The sequence below is a fragment of the Phragmites australis genome, chromosome 8, assembly GCF_958298935.1.
Source record: "Phragmites australis chromosome 8, lpPhrAust1.1, whole genome shotgun sequence".
NCBI classification, from domain to species: domain Eukaryota; kingdom Viridiplantae; phylum Streptophyta; class Magnoliopsida; order Poales; family Poaceae; genus Phragmites; species Phragmites australis.
In genome coordinates, this window is record NC_084928.1 from 553,609 (window position 1) to 572,004 (window position 18,396).

The window sequence follows — 18,396 nt, forward strand, 5'->3', positions numbered from 1 at the left end:
TTCTTCTTTCCCTCTGTCAACGCAAATGCTAGGGGGACCAACTAATCCTCCGCATCAATGCCAACAACAATTATCAATGTACTCTTGTACTTTCCCGTCAAGAAAGTGGCGTCGACACTAATCATGGACCTACAATGCTCGAAGGCCTCCACACATTGAGGGAAACACCAAAACACATGCTGCATGATGAGGTTCATAACACCACTATCGCTGCCCATCATGCCATCAGATGAAATGAACCACTTAGTCTCGAAGTTAAAATGTGAAATTGCATCCAAGATCCTAGGGACCTCATGTATGCCTCCTTCTAATCTCCCTATAGTAATGCCATAGCATGTTGCTTCGCCCTCCATACCTTACCATACAACACTCGGTAATTGGTAAACCCAAATATAGACTCAATTAGAGAGATCATAGTCGTGTCCAAGTCTGCTCAAAATTACTCATATATATAGAAGAACATGCTTTGCTCATACACATTAAACCTAATCATATATGTTTCAATTTCCTATACTCAAATAATTGTAGCAATAAATTCTATATGTTACACATGTGTAACTATACATTCATAGCACGATATTTGACATTCGATCTAACTCGAAATGTACAAATTTTATAGAACATCATCAATAAAATTCTAAACCCTAATTACCCTTGAACTAAGAATGCAAGCCAAAAAACCCCCCAAAAAACTTAGAGGGATTAAAGGAGTTACCTTTTTAGGACACGTCCTTGCAAAATCTCCTTTAAATCGGGCCTGTTTAGTGGACGGGGGGGGGGGGGGGTCGTCAGTTGGCCTTGAGTACCGCCGCCTGCGTTGCCTTTGGTCGAGCTTTGGCTTGAGGAGGAAGAAAGGTGGGGAGAGAAGGGCCGACGTGGCTCTTTGTATGCCCCTGCGTCGCGCCAATCTCTTTGATTGCTACGTCAATGCCATGTGTTAAGGCGTCAGGGTGGACACTAATGTGGTCACCTTGATCATATCATACGTATTGATATAATCACGTTGATGAGTCACGCTATATATTTTGATGTGATAAAAGAGATTACTTTTTAAATTTTAGTTTTTCACATGTTATTTTTAAAATATTTGTTTAGAAGGGGCTAAAATAAAAAATTCCCACCTGGGGCTGCCGTCGCCGGCCGCGCGGAGGCGATGGCGTCGTCCAGACCGCGGAGGGGCGGGGGGCCCAACCGCCACCAACATCGAGGACGAGGGCCCCAACGTCGCTCGGATCCGATCCGTACGCCCCTCTTCTCTCCCGCGTTTCTCTGTGTCGCTCTGCTCGGCTAGGTAACAAGAGTCCATGGAGTTTCGTTGCAGCTGCTGTGCCTGCCTGCCGTGTGGTTGATTTGGGGGCTAATTACAGATCTGGGTGGTGTTTTCGAACTGCTGATTTCGGTTCAACCAATTTGCTTGGTGTTGAGACAATCCTTGGGTCATCAAAGGGTACTCAGTCGGAGTGGGGTTTTCAGGCGCTATGATAGACTGATATTGCAAAATCAGGTTTTCAGTGTTGCTGACTTGTGCTTGATTCCAGTCCTCTGGTCACTTGGGAAACACAGCAGCAGTAGAGTAGATCAGATAGATTTAACAACAAGAATGTGAGACAAACTAGTAGAGTTTCCCCTGGCAAAATTTAATCAAGGTTTTTTGAGTAATGAAAATCAGTAACTTTATTAAGGCTGGTGTTTTGATATCCTTGTAACACATATCTTTTCTCGTTGCACTCCATTCTGCGAGCAAGCATACGCAATGGCTCAAAACCTGGATCCCAGCAGCGAGGGGCGAGGAGTTTTACAATCCAAGACCTGTTTAGCATCTGTGATCAAGGTGTATGCTTGCTCTCACTGTATCACATGACTACACATACTAATTACTTTCATTTCCGTTCAGCCTCTTTCCCAGTTAATTATTTCTAACTTCCATGGCTATCACTGTATTTGGCAGCAAAAACTTGCTAAGAAGGATGTGGCTTTAATTGACCGACAAAATGACATCAAGTCCTGTGGAATTTCTATCTGGAATACAACAGTCCGCGTCGGGTTGATGACCTGCAACGAGAGCAGGAGAGACTGAGGGAGTCAGGGATTTTTAGTACAGAGTATGCATTGAAATTTGCTTTTTGGCTATGCTATCTATTTTTAATTATTCTCTTTCTTAATGCATTGAAAGCTATTGGGCCTACCCCCTTCCTAACTACTATATTCCTCTAGTGCTTACTTTCCCTTGTGTTATGCATGGCGAAACATCTTTTTTACATTAAGATATTACTCATCAGTATTCCTATGATCAGGATGGGAGCCATGGCTGTGGAAATGAGAAAGGTTTATGCTACCTTGAGGGCTTTGTTTGATGTTCTGGAAATTCTTGTTGGCCAATCACCTACTGATAGACTTGGTAGGCAAATTCTAGAGGTAATTCATGACCTTTTCCTTTACACTTTTGCAAGAATTCTGAGGAATCATTTTCATGATTTTGCATCTGATTGTATTCCCAGTGTACTTGCTGTTGTATTATTGAACTGTTATTCTTTTGCATTGTATTTTTTTCAGATAAAGAAAACAAAAAGATCTGATGCAGCCCTGCCAGGTGAACTTATGCTGTACAATATCGTACCCCTTGATGCACCATCGTCAGTCAATATCATTGGGCTTTTCCCTGAGGTATTAATCTTTCTTTTTTATAATTTCAGTTTCTGCAGTGAAATGAACCATGCGGTCAATGCATATGTGTATAGATATATACTTCCCACTGTTTTTCTATACTCCTACCTGCCATAAATAAATGTTTTGGACAGTGACACGTTTCCAAATCATTACTTCGATTGCTGGAGCATTAAAATGTTTTTGGGATTTACTTGTAGCTAATAAAGAGCAGAAAATAGGTGGTACAAATGACAATATTAGTTGTCTATGGTGGTACTCGAGCTATTTCATTATCTTGTCATGCCTTTACAGATTAAAAAATATATTTGTGTTGTTGACTAAAATTTCGTGCAATTTTATTAGTTCAGGGCTGCAACATCGGCAATTCGAAACAGTGAGGACCTGCTACGGTTCCCTTATGATGCACCACAGCTAAGACAAAAAGACATTTTTGACTTTTCCAATATGTATTTGGGTTCCAGGTAAGGAAAATGTTTTGAATGGTTTACATATGCTACAGTTAAAACTGCTGCTCGTTCTGAGCAACATAGTTGTCTTATTTGTGATGTCATGTACCGTAATATTTAGCTAATATTATTATGGGAGACATTCTGTGCTCAGATCTGGCATAAATGAAAGCTTTGCCAAAAACACGTGTAAGTTGCTTAGTGCATGTACTCTACTTTGGAAGTGTCAAACGACTAGAACACTAACTGGACTTGGCCTGTTGACAGCTTTCTTTTGCTTGTTGACAAGCCACCTTGAGTCTTGAGACACTCGGTTACTCTGATACCTTTGGTTTGGACATGGACAATTTGATATTATGTGGATGTTCTCACATTACGATTCATACAAGAACTTTTTTCGAAAACAAGTCAACTAAACCAAGAGTCCTGATTCGTCTTAGACTCTGTTGCAAAAGTTTGTGGCCTGATGATCTTGTATTATATGGCTTAATTACTCATTAAGCAACTGTGCAGGAAGTTATTTCTTTCTCTTTAGCTGCTGATCCAATTGTTTGTCCTCTATTTCGTGATCCAATTTCATATTGCCTTTGTATTGAGTATCTAATCCGGTTGAGTGGTTGTTCCAGGATGATAATATTCGGAACCAGCGTGAAAATGTCATACTTTCCTTAGCCAATGCTCAGTCCCAGCTCAGCCTGCCTGTTAGGACAGAACCAGTGAGTTCTTCTGCTCTTTTTATTAGACAATTTATCATCTGGTTCTGGGTTTTATTAAATAGGTGTGACATTGACAAGATTTCCATCATAGGATTTATGAGACAGTAACAACGTTTTCCATAAACCCTGTCTTGAAAACTGTATGAACTGTAGCTGGATGTTTCACGATGGCCTTGCTGATGTATTTTCATCTATTGCTTAGCTTCTTGTGTGTAATTCATGTAAATTAAGCTTGGTTTGTAGAACAAAGGATGAAAATCTGAATAATCAGTTTTTGTGTTTGTTAGTTTATCGCATACAAATTTAGAAGCCTATTACCTGTCAATCTAGTTCTGCTAGTACAATTGCCTTGGGAGACTGAAGTTTTGTCAAAGGAAATCGAATCCTGAAGTAATGAATGAGTTATACATAATTATTATGTGTTGCTAGTAAACTTCAGACACTTGCCATGTATGTAATCTTTGCCAATAATCTTTAGTGTCCATTTTTCAGTAAATTCTCTGTGTATATATGCAACACACACTATATGGGGCATTGGCTCTTGCAGAAAATCGACGAGAGGGCTATCACAGAAGTTTTTTTGCAAAGTTCTGGACAACTACATAAAATGGTGTAGGTACTTGAGCAAGCGTGTTGCATGGACCGGGTAATTTAAATACTTGTTGGGGAGCTTTCTGTGTGCATGCTATAATCTTTCAGGAAGATTACCAGTTACCACCTTTTCTTTGGGTGCCTTGAAGCAGTAAATAAGAACAGAAAAATCATCTTGGTTGTGCTCTACTTTCTGATTTGGGGTGAAGCTGCGAATGTTCGTTTCCTCCCAGAATGCCTGTGCTACATTTTCCACAATGTGAGTCCCTTCTCGTACAATCAAGTGTTAGCCTTTTTCTTTTGGTGTAGTTTCAGAGAAACAACATTAGAAATGAGTTTAGTATAGTCTAGACATTTATGTAGATGGTCTTATCAGTTGGTTGACGAAGACTGATATGGTTGAATGCAGGAAACATTTATCTTAGCTTTCTCCTTGGTGCTCCTTTCATGTTTAATTTTGGAGTACTGTAAGAATAACCGATATTGTTAATGATGGACTACTCGACCTTTTTGCTGAGCTTCCTTTCTTTCATGGAACATTTGTGTTCCTGGATAGCAATGGTTGTGCTATAAGATTGATGGAAGTTTGCTATGTGCCAAAAGTAGGTATCAAATTGATGTTCTTTTTGTATAGTTCCTCACTTCTCGGCAGAAAAATAGATTAATTCATCTGATGGAACAAAACACTGTCCTTGAGTAACCAAATTTGCATGTTATGTCAAAACTTGAGCTTGGCTCCTTTTGTTGTGAATTGTGATTGTATATATCCTTATCAGGCAAATAAGTTCTCTGTGTTTCTCTAGCAATGTGCTATTGTACAGTACTACAGTTTATTCAGCTTAATGACATTACTGGCATATTTTCAGATGGCAAAGGAACTTGATAGGATTCTTGATTCATCTGAAGCTGAACCTGCAAAGAGTTGTACTAGTGATGGTTCCACCTCATATCTGGAGAACATAATTATGCCAATATATGAAACCATGGCAGTGGTAGGTTCATCTATTAAGGGTTCTATCTTGATCTACTTTTTGTCTCAACAGGACTGCTCTTAGATCTAGAATCAGTACTGTTTCACCCCTTGTATTTCTGGCTACATTTGGATTGACATGGATCCTTAAAAATACGGTATGGGGTCCAATACTACGATGTATTCGCTGCAATCCACCTTTAGGGTGTAGTTGTGTGTCCACATTCCGCTAGGGGATCAAATCAACCTGGAAAATTACGGAAACTCCATGGGGTATTTTAGCACTCTTTCGAATTTCAATTTCAAACTCAAAATGTGTCAGCAGAAACAACACAATTTTTTTTTTCGTTGACAACTGCCTTGCCGACTTTTGTTCGTTTTCTACAGGGCCTCCTTGCTCTCGGGATTATTGCAGGAATTGCCCTACTTATTGTATTCACACGGTTCACAATTGCTGATTTGTTTGCAAGTGCAGTTGCTTTTATAGCAACTGGTTGGTGTGTTTATGTGTAAGTACAACAGTCTTCTTATTTCGTTTTGATTTTTTAAATTCTTGTATCATTTCATTTTGATTAGTTAAGCTCAGGCCTGGTGGAATCTCAGGTTTATCATTAAACGAGATGGAAGGAACATGCGTATACTTGATTATACAAATTTATATATAATAAGGGATAGTACAATTCTGGCGTATGCAACGAGTCATCACATTATTTATACTCTCTGCTTTGACACATTTAGCCACATGCCCTGCTAACTTTTTCCTTGTCATGGCAGCTGGCTCTCACATGGAAGAGGCTAGTGAAAGCCCATGGGCTATGGGACTTGATCCGCGAGGCTGCTCAAATGTATGACGCAGGAATGGGGGCCGTCATCTTTGCCTCCATTGCGTTCTTGTCATGGTTCCCGTTTGTGTCGACCTTTCAGTCATGAATTCTTTTCAATCAAGCCTTCAGCCGTGGTATGGAGATCTCCCTCATCCTTGCTGAAAACAAGGCAAATCAACAGACGTGAAAAACCGCCTTGCCTTTGGATCGATTGTATGTTTTTGTTGTACATTCCTGGAGTCAGAGGGTTGGTTTGTCTGAACAGCAATGTAGCTGGTTACTTAGTTTGAACATCAGCCTATGTACATAATTGCCTCAATTATTATCTGGACACTACTTATGTTGAGATAGAGCTATGGTAGTCTAGATGCATCAATATTGTAACCTGGTGTTGGGAAATCATTTGAATTACAATGGTCTAGCAGCGGTATGTTGCATCCGTCCATGTTTAGGTTGAGTAATAAACTGTCGCTAACAAATTGCTACGAAATGCTTTGCTGAAATGCTGCTCAGAACCCCCAAAGCTGTTACCTTGTCAAGGGTCTGGAGGCTCAGTAAGAGGATTACAAGACGAAGATGCAAATGCTCTCTTTGCAGACAAGAATGCCTCATCTGCATAGAGGTTTGTATGCGCGGCCATTGTTTGTAGTGCTATTGCTGAACATGGATGAACCTGGTGCTACAGGCTCCATGGCATGCCATCTGTGCAACCGATCGATTTCTTGATTCTGGAACACTGTAAAGTTCGGAGTATCTTGGTGTGGACAATAAGACTAACACGAATCCTCTTGCTATGGTTGCATTGCAGTGAGAAACAAAGGCTTTCCGAGGAATCAATCCACCAAGGTAATCATGAGAGGAATCCTCAGTCGTGCTGGACGTCAAACGCCATCAGCTGGAGCCATTGGGACCTTAGATTCTCCCTTGATGCTACTTATCAAGGTCAGTAACTTGTGCGGTTGCCAACCCTGTACCATTTCCTTTAAAATCCCCATGCATTATATTGCCTACTTCCTACACTTGTAAAAACGAGGGCCAGGTCGAGGGCAGATGCACGTCATCGTTTAGAAAAAGGCATATCCATGTGAACTATGCAGATACCAGATCCATTCACAGCTAGTATGCCTCAGAGAAGTCTGCTTTTTTTTAGATGAAGAGAGAAATCTGCTTGAAACCCCGTATTAAAAAGATAAACCAATCTTAGATGATCCAAAATGGAATCTACATCAGAACTGATCCAAAATGGCGCACCGCACATTCATTCAAATGATCGAGAGAAGATCACCAGGGACCAGCTTCTAACAAATGTCATTATCTGTCCCCATTCTGTCTCAGCATGTACGCTGGCAAGTCCTTCACCACATGTCCCCAGCAAACTGATGTTGAACTGAATGTCTGAGTCACTGTAAGAAAAAACGGCCTAAACAGAAGCTGATAATGTGACATGTTTAATTGCGATGGTTTTGTTAGATTTCGGACATCCATTGTGGCTGTAATTTTTTCGCACATTGATAGTTCTGTGCAAGCAACACTTGCCGATAAGCAACAACAAGTCAACAGCTTTAATTTAGCGCTGTCGCATTTGATTAGAAACTGAGACGGTGTGCTTGGAAACTGTTTCGTTTTGTCCCCGTATGCAGCCATCTTAGTCTGTATAGTAAAATTTCTACTGGATTACAAACACCTTTTGACTGAAAAGATTTGGTAAACGTGCATGCACGCGGTCCTAAAATTGACTCTTTTACCACGTGAAGGATTCAAAAACCTTTTGATGGATCAAGATGATGCATTGAATGATGGCTGTTGATCATCGTCATCTCTTGCTATTTTTCCTAATCCATTATATTTCACCCCATTCGGAACTGAAACACATTTTCTTTTTCTCAGGCGACTAAAGTTTACGCGGATTAAATCATGCATGGGTGATGTTCTGTTGCTAGAGAAATGGATTGGAAAGTAATGCATGATTTCTTTATTAGTTTTGATTGTTTTGCAACGACACCAAGCTGTAAAAAAGCTACGTGCATGCTTCTGTACTTCTCTAGATAAATCTAATACAAATGAGATGGGTGTATGTGTCTGACGAACTATTGTGTTTTTCCTCCAAGAATGACAATGTGGGTTAAAATGCTAGAAATAATCTGTTTCGACAAATTAACTTGCAAAATGAGTTTTACTGGTCTTATGGAAAGATCTGTAAATATGTTAACTTGTAGCATCATCTCTTTTGGGATCAAGAAAGAGCATTTTCAATAGTGCGTCATATTTGCCCCTCTTTTCTTCACTGATGATGCAATAAGGTTGAGAGTGAGAGAGGGCTTTAGGTTGGAACACAACATTATTCCTGCAAAAGGTAGGTATGTGGTTGTTCCTTTGTAGGTCCATGGTTTACCTACTAAATATCTTGCCATCCCTTGTGGGGCAAGGCTTTTTGGTTCCATGAATATGCTGTCACTCTGTTATCATCTTGATCATTCATGCACATCTATTATATTATTATTTAAGAGGACAAGGGAGCTACCACATTCACTCTTAATGTCACAAAATTATCACATTAATCGGTATAGAGAAAAAGATCTAGACGTCTAGATTAAACCAAAGAGCCCATATCAAATATGATTAATAAATAGCTAAATTCGGAAACTAAAGAGTCCATATCAAATACGACTAATAAATACCTAAATTCAGAATTAAAAATTATAAAAAAATTAGCAGTTCGATTTCCATACGGTTTGGGAAGCAAAATATCTAAATAAAGGGTTCAGATAAAATAAAATAAATAATAATTGAAATTGAGGTTAGAATAGAAAAAATAAGGATCCATATCAAATATGGTCTTATAAAAAAAAATCAAATTATTATAAAAATCAAATACCTAAATAAAGAATCCATGTAAAATACAATTAATCAATATCTAAAATTCATAATAAAAAATAATGAAAATATTTCAAAATTCTTATAAGACAATAGATTAAGAAGCACCGTGTAGCTCATGGTCATCACATCAAGTAGGCAACAGGTAAGGCAAACATATTTTGATTTTGGTTGGACTGCTTACACCTGATGCACGATTTTGACAGTTGATCAAAACGTATACAAAATGCAAGTTTGGAGCATAAATAATTTTCTTTTTAACTAACATAATTTGTATTTCTTCTTCTAATTTTATGTGTTTTATAACTAAATGACACTAACCTCATAAAAAACTAAAAGACTAATTTTTAATCAAAGATGATCATGATAAAATATTACATCGAGGCTAGTCACGCTATAAGCATAAGCCACCTTGCTAGTTACATTTAATTGCATGACAAATAGGATTCATATCAAGGTCAAACTCTGTGATGTAGTAATAGTGTGTGGATTAATTCATTTTCCAGGGTAACTGGTGAAGATCGATGTCTATCTCCATTGAGATGTAAGTTTCCTGGAAAGACCACGTATATGTATGCATTCTGTGGAGCAGTTACAGAGTGTGAATCGACGTGCCCGGGATAACTTCATAGAGCCAGGGAATTCCAGGTACATGATACATTTTCGGGTCAGATGATTAGTTTGTGACTTGTTCACAAGATCATATGCTTATGGATAGGTTCTGATGTAGAGAGGAAGGAGAAGATGTCACTATTGCAAACCTACGGAGTAGACCAAATGCATGGTGACTAGATTATTCAGGTGGCATGCAAGGACTGGGAGTTCAATCCAAGTCTACTGTCATATCTTTCAGACAGAGACAAAGAAAAGTTGGCTACTTCTGCGAAACTAATCATGCTTGTCATTTTGTCTAAAACGAAAGTTGCAGAATCTGCAGTGACAAGTGCAAATCGGCAACATTTTGAAACTTTGAGCTCAGAGAGCAAGTCTCAGTTTGATAGATATATTCGTTGGTCAAAACAAATCTCGTACGGTTGGTTGTCCCATGTCACAGCCTCACAGGTGCATGCGCTGTTTTCTTGCGAGTAGGAATTCGGTTCCCCTTCTCATTTCAAAAGCTGCATAATTTCAGGAATTCAATTTGCATTCTGTGTAGCGAAAGTCTCGGTTTGACACATTGTAGTCAGAATGTCAAGTTGACCATGCACTGCAGCCATCATATGCATTTTCTATTATTCTTTTCGTTGGGTGGGTAAATCTGTGGATGTTACCATGCCAAGAATTCTTGGATTCAGGTCTCCTGCCGCGCATCTTTTCAGGTAGAATTACACAGAGTTAGAAACTTCGTCTAACTTTGCTTTCATATATAAGCACATTAATAATTTAGCCGAAGCATAAAGTTTTTTTAGAAAAGAGACTTTACTCGGCTTATATAAGACTTTACTCGGTTTATATTGAAAACCAAATTAGGCTGCCAGCTTAACAAGATCAGTTCAAACTACCAAAACAGAGCTAAAGACTTAGGAGAGTCTGTCGAGTTACAGCTCTCCATGAGCTCAGAAGCATATATGAAGTCATCTGTAGGGTAGAGTCGTAAGGCACTAGACAAAAACAAAGGAAACCTACAACTCAATGATGTCAATGGGAGTCACTTGAGTAGGTGCAAAACTCTTCATCTAGTCTAGCATGTAGGAGATAATCTTCTCCGCTTTGAGCTTCGGGCCCTTTTTTAGCAACAACCGCCATTTTTGCAGAAAAGAGATCCTAGAGAATATAATATCAGTCGGCTTGTTTGGAAATATCTTTTCAATCACTATTTTGTTGCGCATCTTCCAAATAGCCCAAGCTACACTGTAAACATAAACATGCCCAAATGCTGTGAATACCAAATTTGCTACGTAGCCAATGTGCCCATAAATCAGCCATCAACAATTGGTACTCATCCCATCCAAAGGCATCTCTAATGCGGCGCCAAATAAACTTCGAAATGTGACATCTAAAGAAAATATAGTCAGTGGTCTCCTTCTCTCCGCATATACAATACAACCCATTACCCTTCCAACCTCTTTTCTTTAAGCTTGCTAACACATGCAACTTATCCGGGAACATTTGCCAAAGAAAGATTTTGATCTTGAGAATTATATATGCCACACTTCCAAAGGGTTTTAGCTCCCTTGCTAACCATACCCCAAAATGTTATAAATCTATAAAGAGATCTCGTGGAGCACCTCATCTTCCAAATCATTTAGCTGCACCGTTTGCAATAAGGTCAGCAAGGAACACCATTGGAGATTGTTCTGTTCAGCGAAGGTTCTTAGAACTTGACATTCCATTCATCTTCCTCAAAACACTCCTTCACTAGGACATCAGAATCAATGCACATCTTGAAAAGTTTAGGATATTGGATATGCAAAGGAATATTACCTAGCCACACATCTTTGGATGTAAGTCTTGCTAGAAATATGAATCACCCTTGCATTGAGAGGTAAAGAAATCCCTAGATTTTATATATTTTCCTTTCAAAAGCTAACACCAAGTCTCATTAGAGCCAGAATTTTTTTTTCCAAATCCATTTAACTAGAAGACAAGCATTCACCAAGGCCACCATGGTCTTTAGGCCTACAAGCTACATCCCATTTAACCATGTGGTATCTGGTATTGTTATCTGCTTCTTTCCAGAAGAAATGAGATCTTGAAGCATAAAGTTTAGGAGAATCTGAAAAATATAAAAAAAACGTATTAAGCTAGGTTTGATGCAATGTCCTGGCTTGAATCGATATTTTTTGCCCCGAAAAAAGCAAAAACTTTTTTTTGCCCGACCAGACACCCCCAGGACCGCGCCGTTGCAAATCAAAGTCACGTGATTTTTCGCACAAAATACACTCGCGTGCGGTTGTTGAGAATCAAACCCGTGACCTGCCCCCTTGCGTGAGGCTAGCTAACGCTGATGGCAATATGATATATTTTCGTTTTGTTCCTCATTTATTGAAAATTCAAATAAATATTTGGACATCTAAATAACTTCGTATGAAAAAGTTTTTAACTACAAAGTTGTAGATCTCGTAAAGGGCTACAATTTTCATATAAAGTTTACCCTCATACGACTTCACATGAAAACGTTACGAATTTTTTAAAATAAGATGTTATCCATTATCATCGCTCTACCGACCATGTTCATTGCTCTACCGACCACGTTCAAATACCAGGCACTCGACTACACTTATCGTTTTCTGTCTAAAACATCAAATGGTTATTTGGATATCTAAATGACTTCAAATGAAAAAGTTTTCAACCACAAAGTTGTAGATCTCGTTGAGAGATACAATTTTCATATAAAGTTTGTCCTCATCCAACTTTCTATGAAAAAAATATGAATTTTTAAGATAAACTATCATTCATTATCATTGCCGGTTCAGTAATACCCATTATCACTACCAGTGCATAACACAAACCGGCAATGATACTTGACGAATTATCACTGCTAATTTATGACTAGAACTGGCAGTGATAGTCAACCTATTACTGCCAGTTCATAAGCAGGATCGATAGTGATAGTATCATTGCTGTTTCGTGGTTAGAATCGGCAGTGATAATCAATTATCACTGTTGATTCTTTTCGAATGGACTTTTAGTATTAGTCGTTGATACAAACCGGTAGTGACACTCTGTTACTATCGACTTGTAAAAAAATGATAATGATAGGTCGGTATATAAGATATATTCTATAGTAGTGGTTGCTCCATCTGGATGCTGTGATAATGGACTTCATGTTTGATAAAACAGGTACTCTCTACTTATGTAGATACCTACCTGTATCTGTAATCTGTTTTAACCATATAGTTAAATAAAATATTAATTAAGCAGTAGTTAAGAGTCATTTCCCTCCTACAAGTGGCCTAATGACAGGCAAAATTAAAGGTGTTGCGTATATCTTTTCCTTGCACTTATCCATCATTTCAAGTAGTATCTTAGTAGGTACTCAGGTAGACCCAGTACTACAGGTCTGCAACATATGAAAATCACTGTAGGTTAGCTTCTGAAACAGCCAAACATGAGACGTAGTCCGGTTGTCCCCTTGCAAAACCTGACATGATTGGAGAACAAGAGGAGAAATTTCGATCTTGACACGTCACAAGACTAAATTAATCAGCAATAAAATCCACCACAGCTGCTCTTTCCTCTTTGAAAAGGTTACTCCGAGTGCAGTAAAAATATTTAGAACAGTGTGTTCTACAATTTACGCCCTTTACTTTCTTAACAAAAATTAGTATGGTTGAACTGTTAACGATAGAGGAGATGATATACCAAAATTAGCATTCCGTGAAAAAGTGAAGAGTTCAAAGGGTAGGTTTAAGTAACTCTGGTCGCTGTGTCAATTGCAAAAGCTTGTAAGCTTTATTTGCTGATAGATTAATGGATTGCATAAGCATGCATACAGGACAGGGCTGCTAAAAGGATGCCGATCGAGAAGCTTTTGAGCATAGAGGCAGGCCTGATCAGAGCAGATGCAAGTAGGACAGTCAATGGCTTGTGGTGTCGGGAAATGAGGCCTACCTACTGCTTAACTAATTCTATGACTTGTGTTCCGGAGGCAGAGAAAAAATATTGCCAAATTATTTTAACCCAAGACATCACAATTAGCTTTAACTAAAAGTACACTCAAGTAGCTAATTATATTTCCACTTCCATCCAAAAGGAATATAACCTGGACAAGAATACATGCACAACCAAACAAAACATGTCAAAACAGTCCAAGCATATCGGAGTCAGAGACATGCATGCATGGATTTCTTTTTTGCTTTTGTGTGTCGAAATGCGAGCACAGTATGTACATGTACAAACAAAAGCACATTTTGAACCGAAGCTATATATTCGTCTCTGTTATGAATTTAAGATGGATCAAATTTGCATTGGCTAGCTTAATTCCATTTGAGTTTGATCAAATGATGATTGGCACATGTATGTAATTAAGCTAGTTTTACACTCGACTGCAATATATAATCAAGAGAATACATGTCATTTGGAGTTCTAGAAGATTAAGGCAACTTTCTCACGGTTTCTCTACTTTCACAAGCTACCCATCCTTCTCCAACTCCAACTAACTATTTTTTAAATATTATACCGTTTACATGTTATCATATGTATCTACCCTGGTTAGTGATGTGTCTACTAGTCAATTCTCCTAAAACAAGCAACCACGTTTTGAAAATAATACCCAGGGGGAGGGAAGTCGTCACGTATGCATGCAGGGGAGGGCTATCTATGCAGGTAGGCCATGGTGACGTGTCCTGCTTCTCTATTCATTATATATATATATATATATATATATATATATATATATATATATATATATATATATATATATCCTTTAAAATATATATGTGGACAACATGAAGTCTTTTCTGTACTATACACCTCCTCTAATGAGTGTTTACAAATGAGTATATATATCTTAAAAATAGTATATACATCTCAGAAAGTAGTATATGTTTTAGTTATAACGGGATTAATTAAGAATCGAATAGGGAGTATGTACTCTGGGAGTACATACTAGTTTTCCTGGATAATATATATAATACCCATAATTTGGTGATAATTAACTGGGAAAAATACCTTGGCGCATCCTACTGTAAACTGAATGAAGTACTATGTTTCGACTAAAATTGCTGGTAGACTTATATTGTTCAAATTTACTTCATTTTATATCAGATAACATGTAAGTTAGAAGTAGCCATATGTTAAGTTCTTTGTTGCAAATATGCACATGAGGAGATTGAAATGATCCCTCTAACGACGGAACAAAAAAAAAAAGTTCACCAGAAGGGACCCCCGACAATATGTAACATTATAGACTGACAACGCCTGGTTCTTTCATATCAACATCGTGAGGACCTAGATTTAGCTTCATCTCACAAGCAACATTATATGAATGTCACACTTGGGTGTGGAAAAGGGAAGTTCTTTCATTTTGTGTCACAAGCTAATCATTACACATATCCTCCTTGTAAAAGCAAAGGGAAAAAATAAATAAAAAAAATTGAAAACATTAAACATGTCCTTCTGGCGTTCTTTTTCTTTGTACATATATAGCTAAATGTGGATCAAACCACCTTTTGTCCTATCAACAAACGAACTTAACATCCTCGAAGAAGTGTGCAACTAATCCAAAGAAAACTCTCTCTCGATCTATTTAACTTTGCATTCTTCATCTCCTATGAAGTATGTCGTTTAATTCTTCTCTCACAGCTGATCATTCGGGTTCAACCATGACATTTGCCTGCATGCACGAAAAATGAAGAATTAAAATGGTGAGAGATAAGTAGACAGTAGTATTTGTTTTAGTAATTAAAAGGCCTAGCTACTAATTAATATATCTCTAGCTAGAAATTAAGAAAAAAACAAGTTGATGGGGCCATGGGGGAGCTTACTCACTCTAGCAACTCCTTCCAACTGTCGCTGTTAAGGTCATCCAGGTAATTCAGGTTCTCCAGCCCCTCGAACGGGCTCGACGCCGGCGTCTCCTCACAAGGCGTCGCACCACTGCCGCTGCTGCAACCGCCATTACACTCCTCCGCCAGCACCAACGGTGGCGCCACCGCTGCCGTCGTATTGCTCCCGCTCGCCCCGCTGTGGCCGAGCTCGGCGAGAGCACTTCCAGCACCTCCGCCACCGAAACCGTTCAGCAGCCCGGCCAAGGAGGACATCCCTGGTGCCACAGCCGGCACGCTGGTCAACGCCGGCAGGTTGAGCAGGCCGTCGTACTGGACCCTGCCGCCCTGGTCAGCGCCGGAGGGCTGGCTGACCCCTCCATTGCTCGCGGCGAGGAGGGCCATGAGGTCGACGCTGGGCGTGGCGGCGGTGGTGAGCACGCGGACGAGGCCCTGGAGGAGCTGGAACTTGGCGGCGTCGGCCTGGAGTCTGAGGGCGTTGATGTCCCAGGTGGTGTGCGCGGCGCCGGCGAGGGGGCCCCCGAGGTTGGCGGCAGCGAGGAGGTTGGGGAGACCGGCGAGGAGGTTGAGGTCGGTGCGCGGGCGGTGCGTGACCGGGTCGATGCCCATGCCGAGGAGCTTCTTGCGGAGGTGCGTGTTCCAGTAGTTCTTGATCTCGTTGTCCGTCCTCCCCGGCAGCTTCGTCGCTATATACGACCACCTATGGATCATGAGAAGCTTAAGCCGATGAGGAAAGAAAGACGGGCATATATAGGCCGGGTTTAGCATGCACTAGCTAGCTAAGGATGATCGATCGAGGACGACGTACTTGTTGCCGAGGAGGGAGTGGAAGTGGATGATGAGCTTCTCCTCCTCGTCGGTGAAGTTGCCGCGCTTGATGTCGGGGCGGAGGTAGTTGGTCCAGCGGAGGCGGCAGCTCTTGCCGCAGCGGTTGAGGCCGGCGAGCTTGGGGAGGCGGCGCCAGCTTCCATGGCTGTTCTTCTGGATGTAGTCCACCAGCAGCTTGTCCTCCTCCGGCGTCCACGGGCCCTTCTTCACGCCGGCGTCCTGGTCGCAGCACGGTGACCTCCCCATTGCAACTGTATCCTGCAACCATGCATGCATGCTGTTACTTATAGTAGTCTTTATGCATGCTAATATGCTGGCACAAACATCTTGCAAGCTAGCTGCTAATAATAAGTGCTAAGCATGCATGCGTGCACGACATACCTCAAAGCGAGGTTTTTGGCTTCTTACTTGGCAGACCTGCAGCTAGCTAGCTAGCTCTGTGTGTCTGCAGATGACGAGGAGAGAGGAAGGAAGAGGAAGAAGAGAGAGAGAGAGAGATGTGCAGAGGAGAGAGGATCGAGTTTCTTTAGCTAGCTTAAGGTCTGTGGGATTCGTTGGGTGGGTCGATGGGAGGGGCCGGGCTTTTTATAGAGGTTTAGGTAGCATCGTTCCTGAGATGATGATGATGATCGATGCATGAGCGAGCGAGCGAGCGAGCGAGCAGCCTCCTTTTCTCTCTCTCTCTCTCTCTCTCTCTCTCTGACAGTCTAAGACGTCGTTAATAGCCAGATTTGGGGATTTATTAATGGGCGGGATTGCTTAAGCATAATGTTGTCTACTTAGATGTGCTACACGTATAGTACTGTGTTTTCCTGTGTTTGTTATCGCACAGTTTTTGTGTAGCCGGCCACAGCCACTACCGGAGACGGCGTCTTTGTCGAGTGTCCCATACTTTGCCGAGTGCTTTTTATCGGACACTCGGCAAAGAGGGTCTTTGCCGAGTTCCAGAGGTAAAGCACTCGGCAAACATCTGGCACTCGGCAAAGACCCTCTTTGCCGAGTGCCAGAAATAGGACACTCGGCAAAGGAGTATCTTTGCCGAGTTCCAGAGATCAAGCGCTCGGCAAACATCTGGCACTCGGCAAAGAGGGTCTTTGCCGAGTGTAATTTTTTAACACTCGGCAAACCCTAATTTTTTTCCCCCCTTTTGGCCTCTCCAAATTTTTTCTACGGTCCTCATACAGTACCTGGTACTCCATGTTCCAATGTGGCACATTTCTCGGATTTTTTCTATATTTCTTTAATTCATTTCAATTAATTGAATTTTCTTGGATAATTCAAATTATAACTGCTAGTCATTCGAATAATGAAAAAAAATGAATGGAAAAATGATATTCATGTTATTTAGTATATTGTGAGACCGTATCCAGGAACATAGCACCAATTTCGAATATCAAGGTCACGAAACATGACCACGAACTTGCGATCGAGTTGTTTTTAAATTGTATAAAAAGCAAACAAAGTCCGAAAATCTTGAAACTTGTCAAGATATCATGATATCATATGTGGAGGCTGTCATAAAAATTTGAGAAGGTTTTAAGCAAGTTATCACGTACGATGCTTGCAAACCGAAGAATCTCAGCAAGGTTTTAAGAAACTTCTTCGGAGATTCTTCGGTTTGCAAGCATCGTACGTGATAACTTGCTTAAAACCTTCTCAAATTTTTATGACAGCCTCCACATATGATATCATGATATCTTGACAAGTTTCAAGATTTTCGGACTTTGTTTGCTTTTTATACAATTTAAAAACAACTCGATCGCAAGTTCGTGGTCATGTTTCGTGACCTTGATATTCGAAATTGGTGCTATGTTCCTGGATACGGTCTCACAATATACTAAATAACATGAATATCATTTTTCCATTCATTTTTTTTCATTATTCGAATGACTAGCAGTTATAATTTGAATTATCCAAGAAAATTCAATTAATTGAAATGAATTAAAGAAATATAGAAAAAATCCGAGAAATGTGCCACATTGGAACATGGAGTACCAGGTACTGTATGAGGACCGTAGAAAAAATTTGGAG

At 40.1% G+C, this 18,396-nt stretch overlaps 1 protein-coding gene and 1 pseudogene across 3 annotated transcripts; one reads left to right on the top strand and one right to left on the bottom strand.

Annotated features, from left to right (window-relative positions):
* Positions 1 to 1,106: 1,106 nt before the first annotated feature.
* On the top strand, positions 1,107 to 8,301 carry LOC133926104 (callose synthase 10-like; annotated as a pseudogene).
* A 6,694-nt stretch (positions 8,302 to 14,995) lies between these two features.
* Positions 14,996 to 16,910, bottom strand: LOC133927829 (transcription factor MYB93-like). 3 transcript variants are annotated; one of them, XM_062374214.1, is made up of 4 exons: positions 16,747 to 16,910; positions 16,346 to 16,623; positions 15,517 to 16,237; positions 14,996 to 15,365 (listed from the first exon to the last, which is right to left on the bottom strand). In XM_062374214.1, the coding sequence occupies exons 2-3, from the start codon at positions 16,609 to 16,611 to the stop codon at positions 15,517 to 15,519; spliced, it is 987 nt and encodes a 328-aa protein (XP_062230198.1). In that variant the 5' UTR covers positions 16,612 to 16,623; positions 16,747 to 16,910; the 3' UTR covers positions 14,996 to 15,365. The 3 variants fall into 3 exon arrangements, with proteins under 3 accessions (XP_062230198.1, XP_062230199.1, XP_062230197.1); XM_062374213.1 differs by having other exon boundaries at positions 15,000 to 15,365; positions 15,521 to 16,237; XM_062374215.1 differs by lacking the exon at positions 16,747 to 16,910 and having other exon boundaries at positions 14,999 to 15,365; positions 15,521 to 16,237; positions 16,346 to 16,620.
* Positions 16,911 to 18,396: the final 1,486 nt, after the last annotated feature.

What these genes read in the sequence shown, in the direction of transcription:
- LOC133927829 (XM_062374215.1), bottom strand. Translation starts at nt 16,611, where the DNA reads ATGGGGAGGTCACCGTGCTGCGACCAGGACGCCGGCGTGAAGAAGGGC. An exon ending in CACTCCCTCCTCGGCAACAA is followed by an intron (nt 16,238 to 16,345) that starts GTACGTCGTCCT and finishes CATGATCCATAG; the next exon opens with GTGGTCGTATATAGCGACGA. An exon ending in AGTTGGAAGGAGTTGCTAGA is followed by an intron (nt 15,366 to 15,520) that starts GTGAGTAAGCTC and finishes TCGTGCATGCAG; the next exon opens with GCAAATGTCATGGTTGAACC.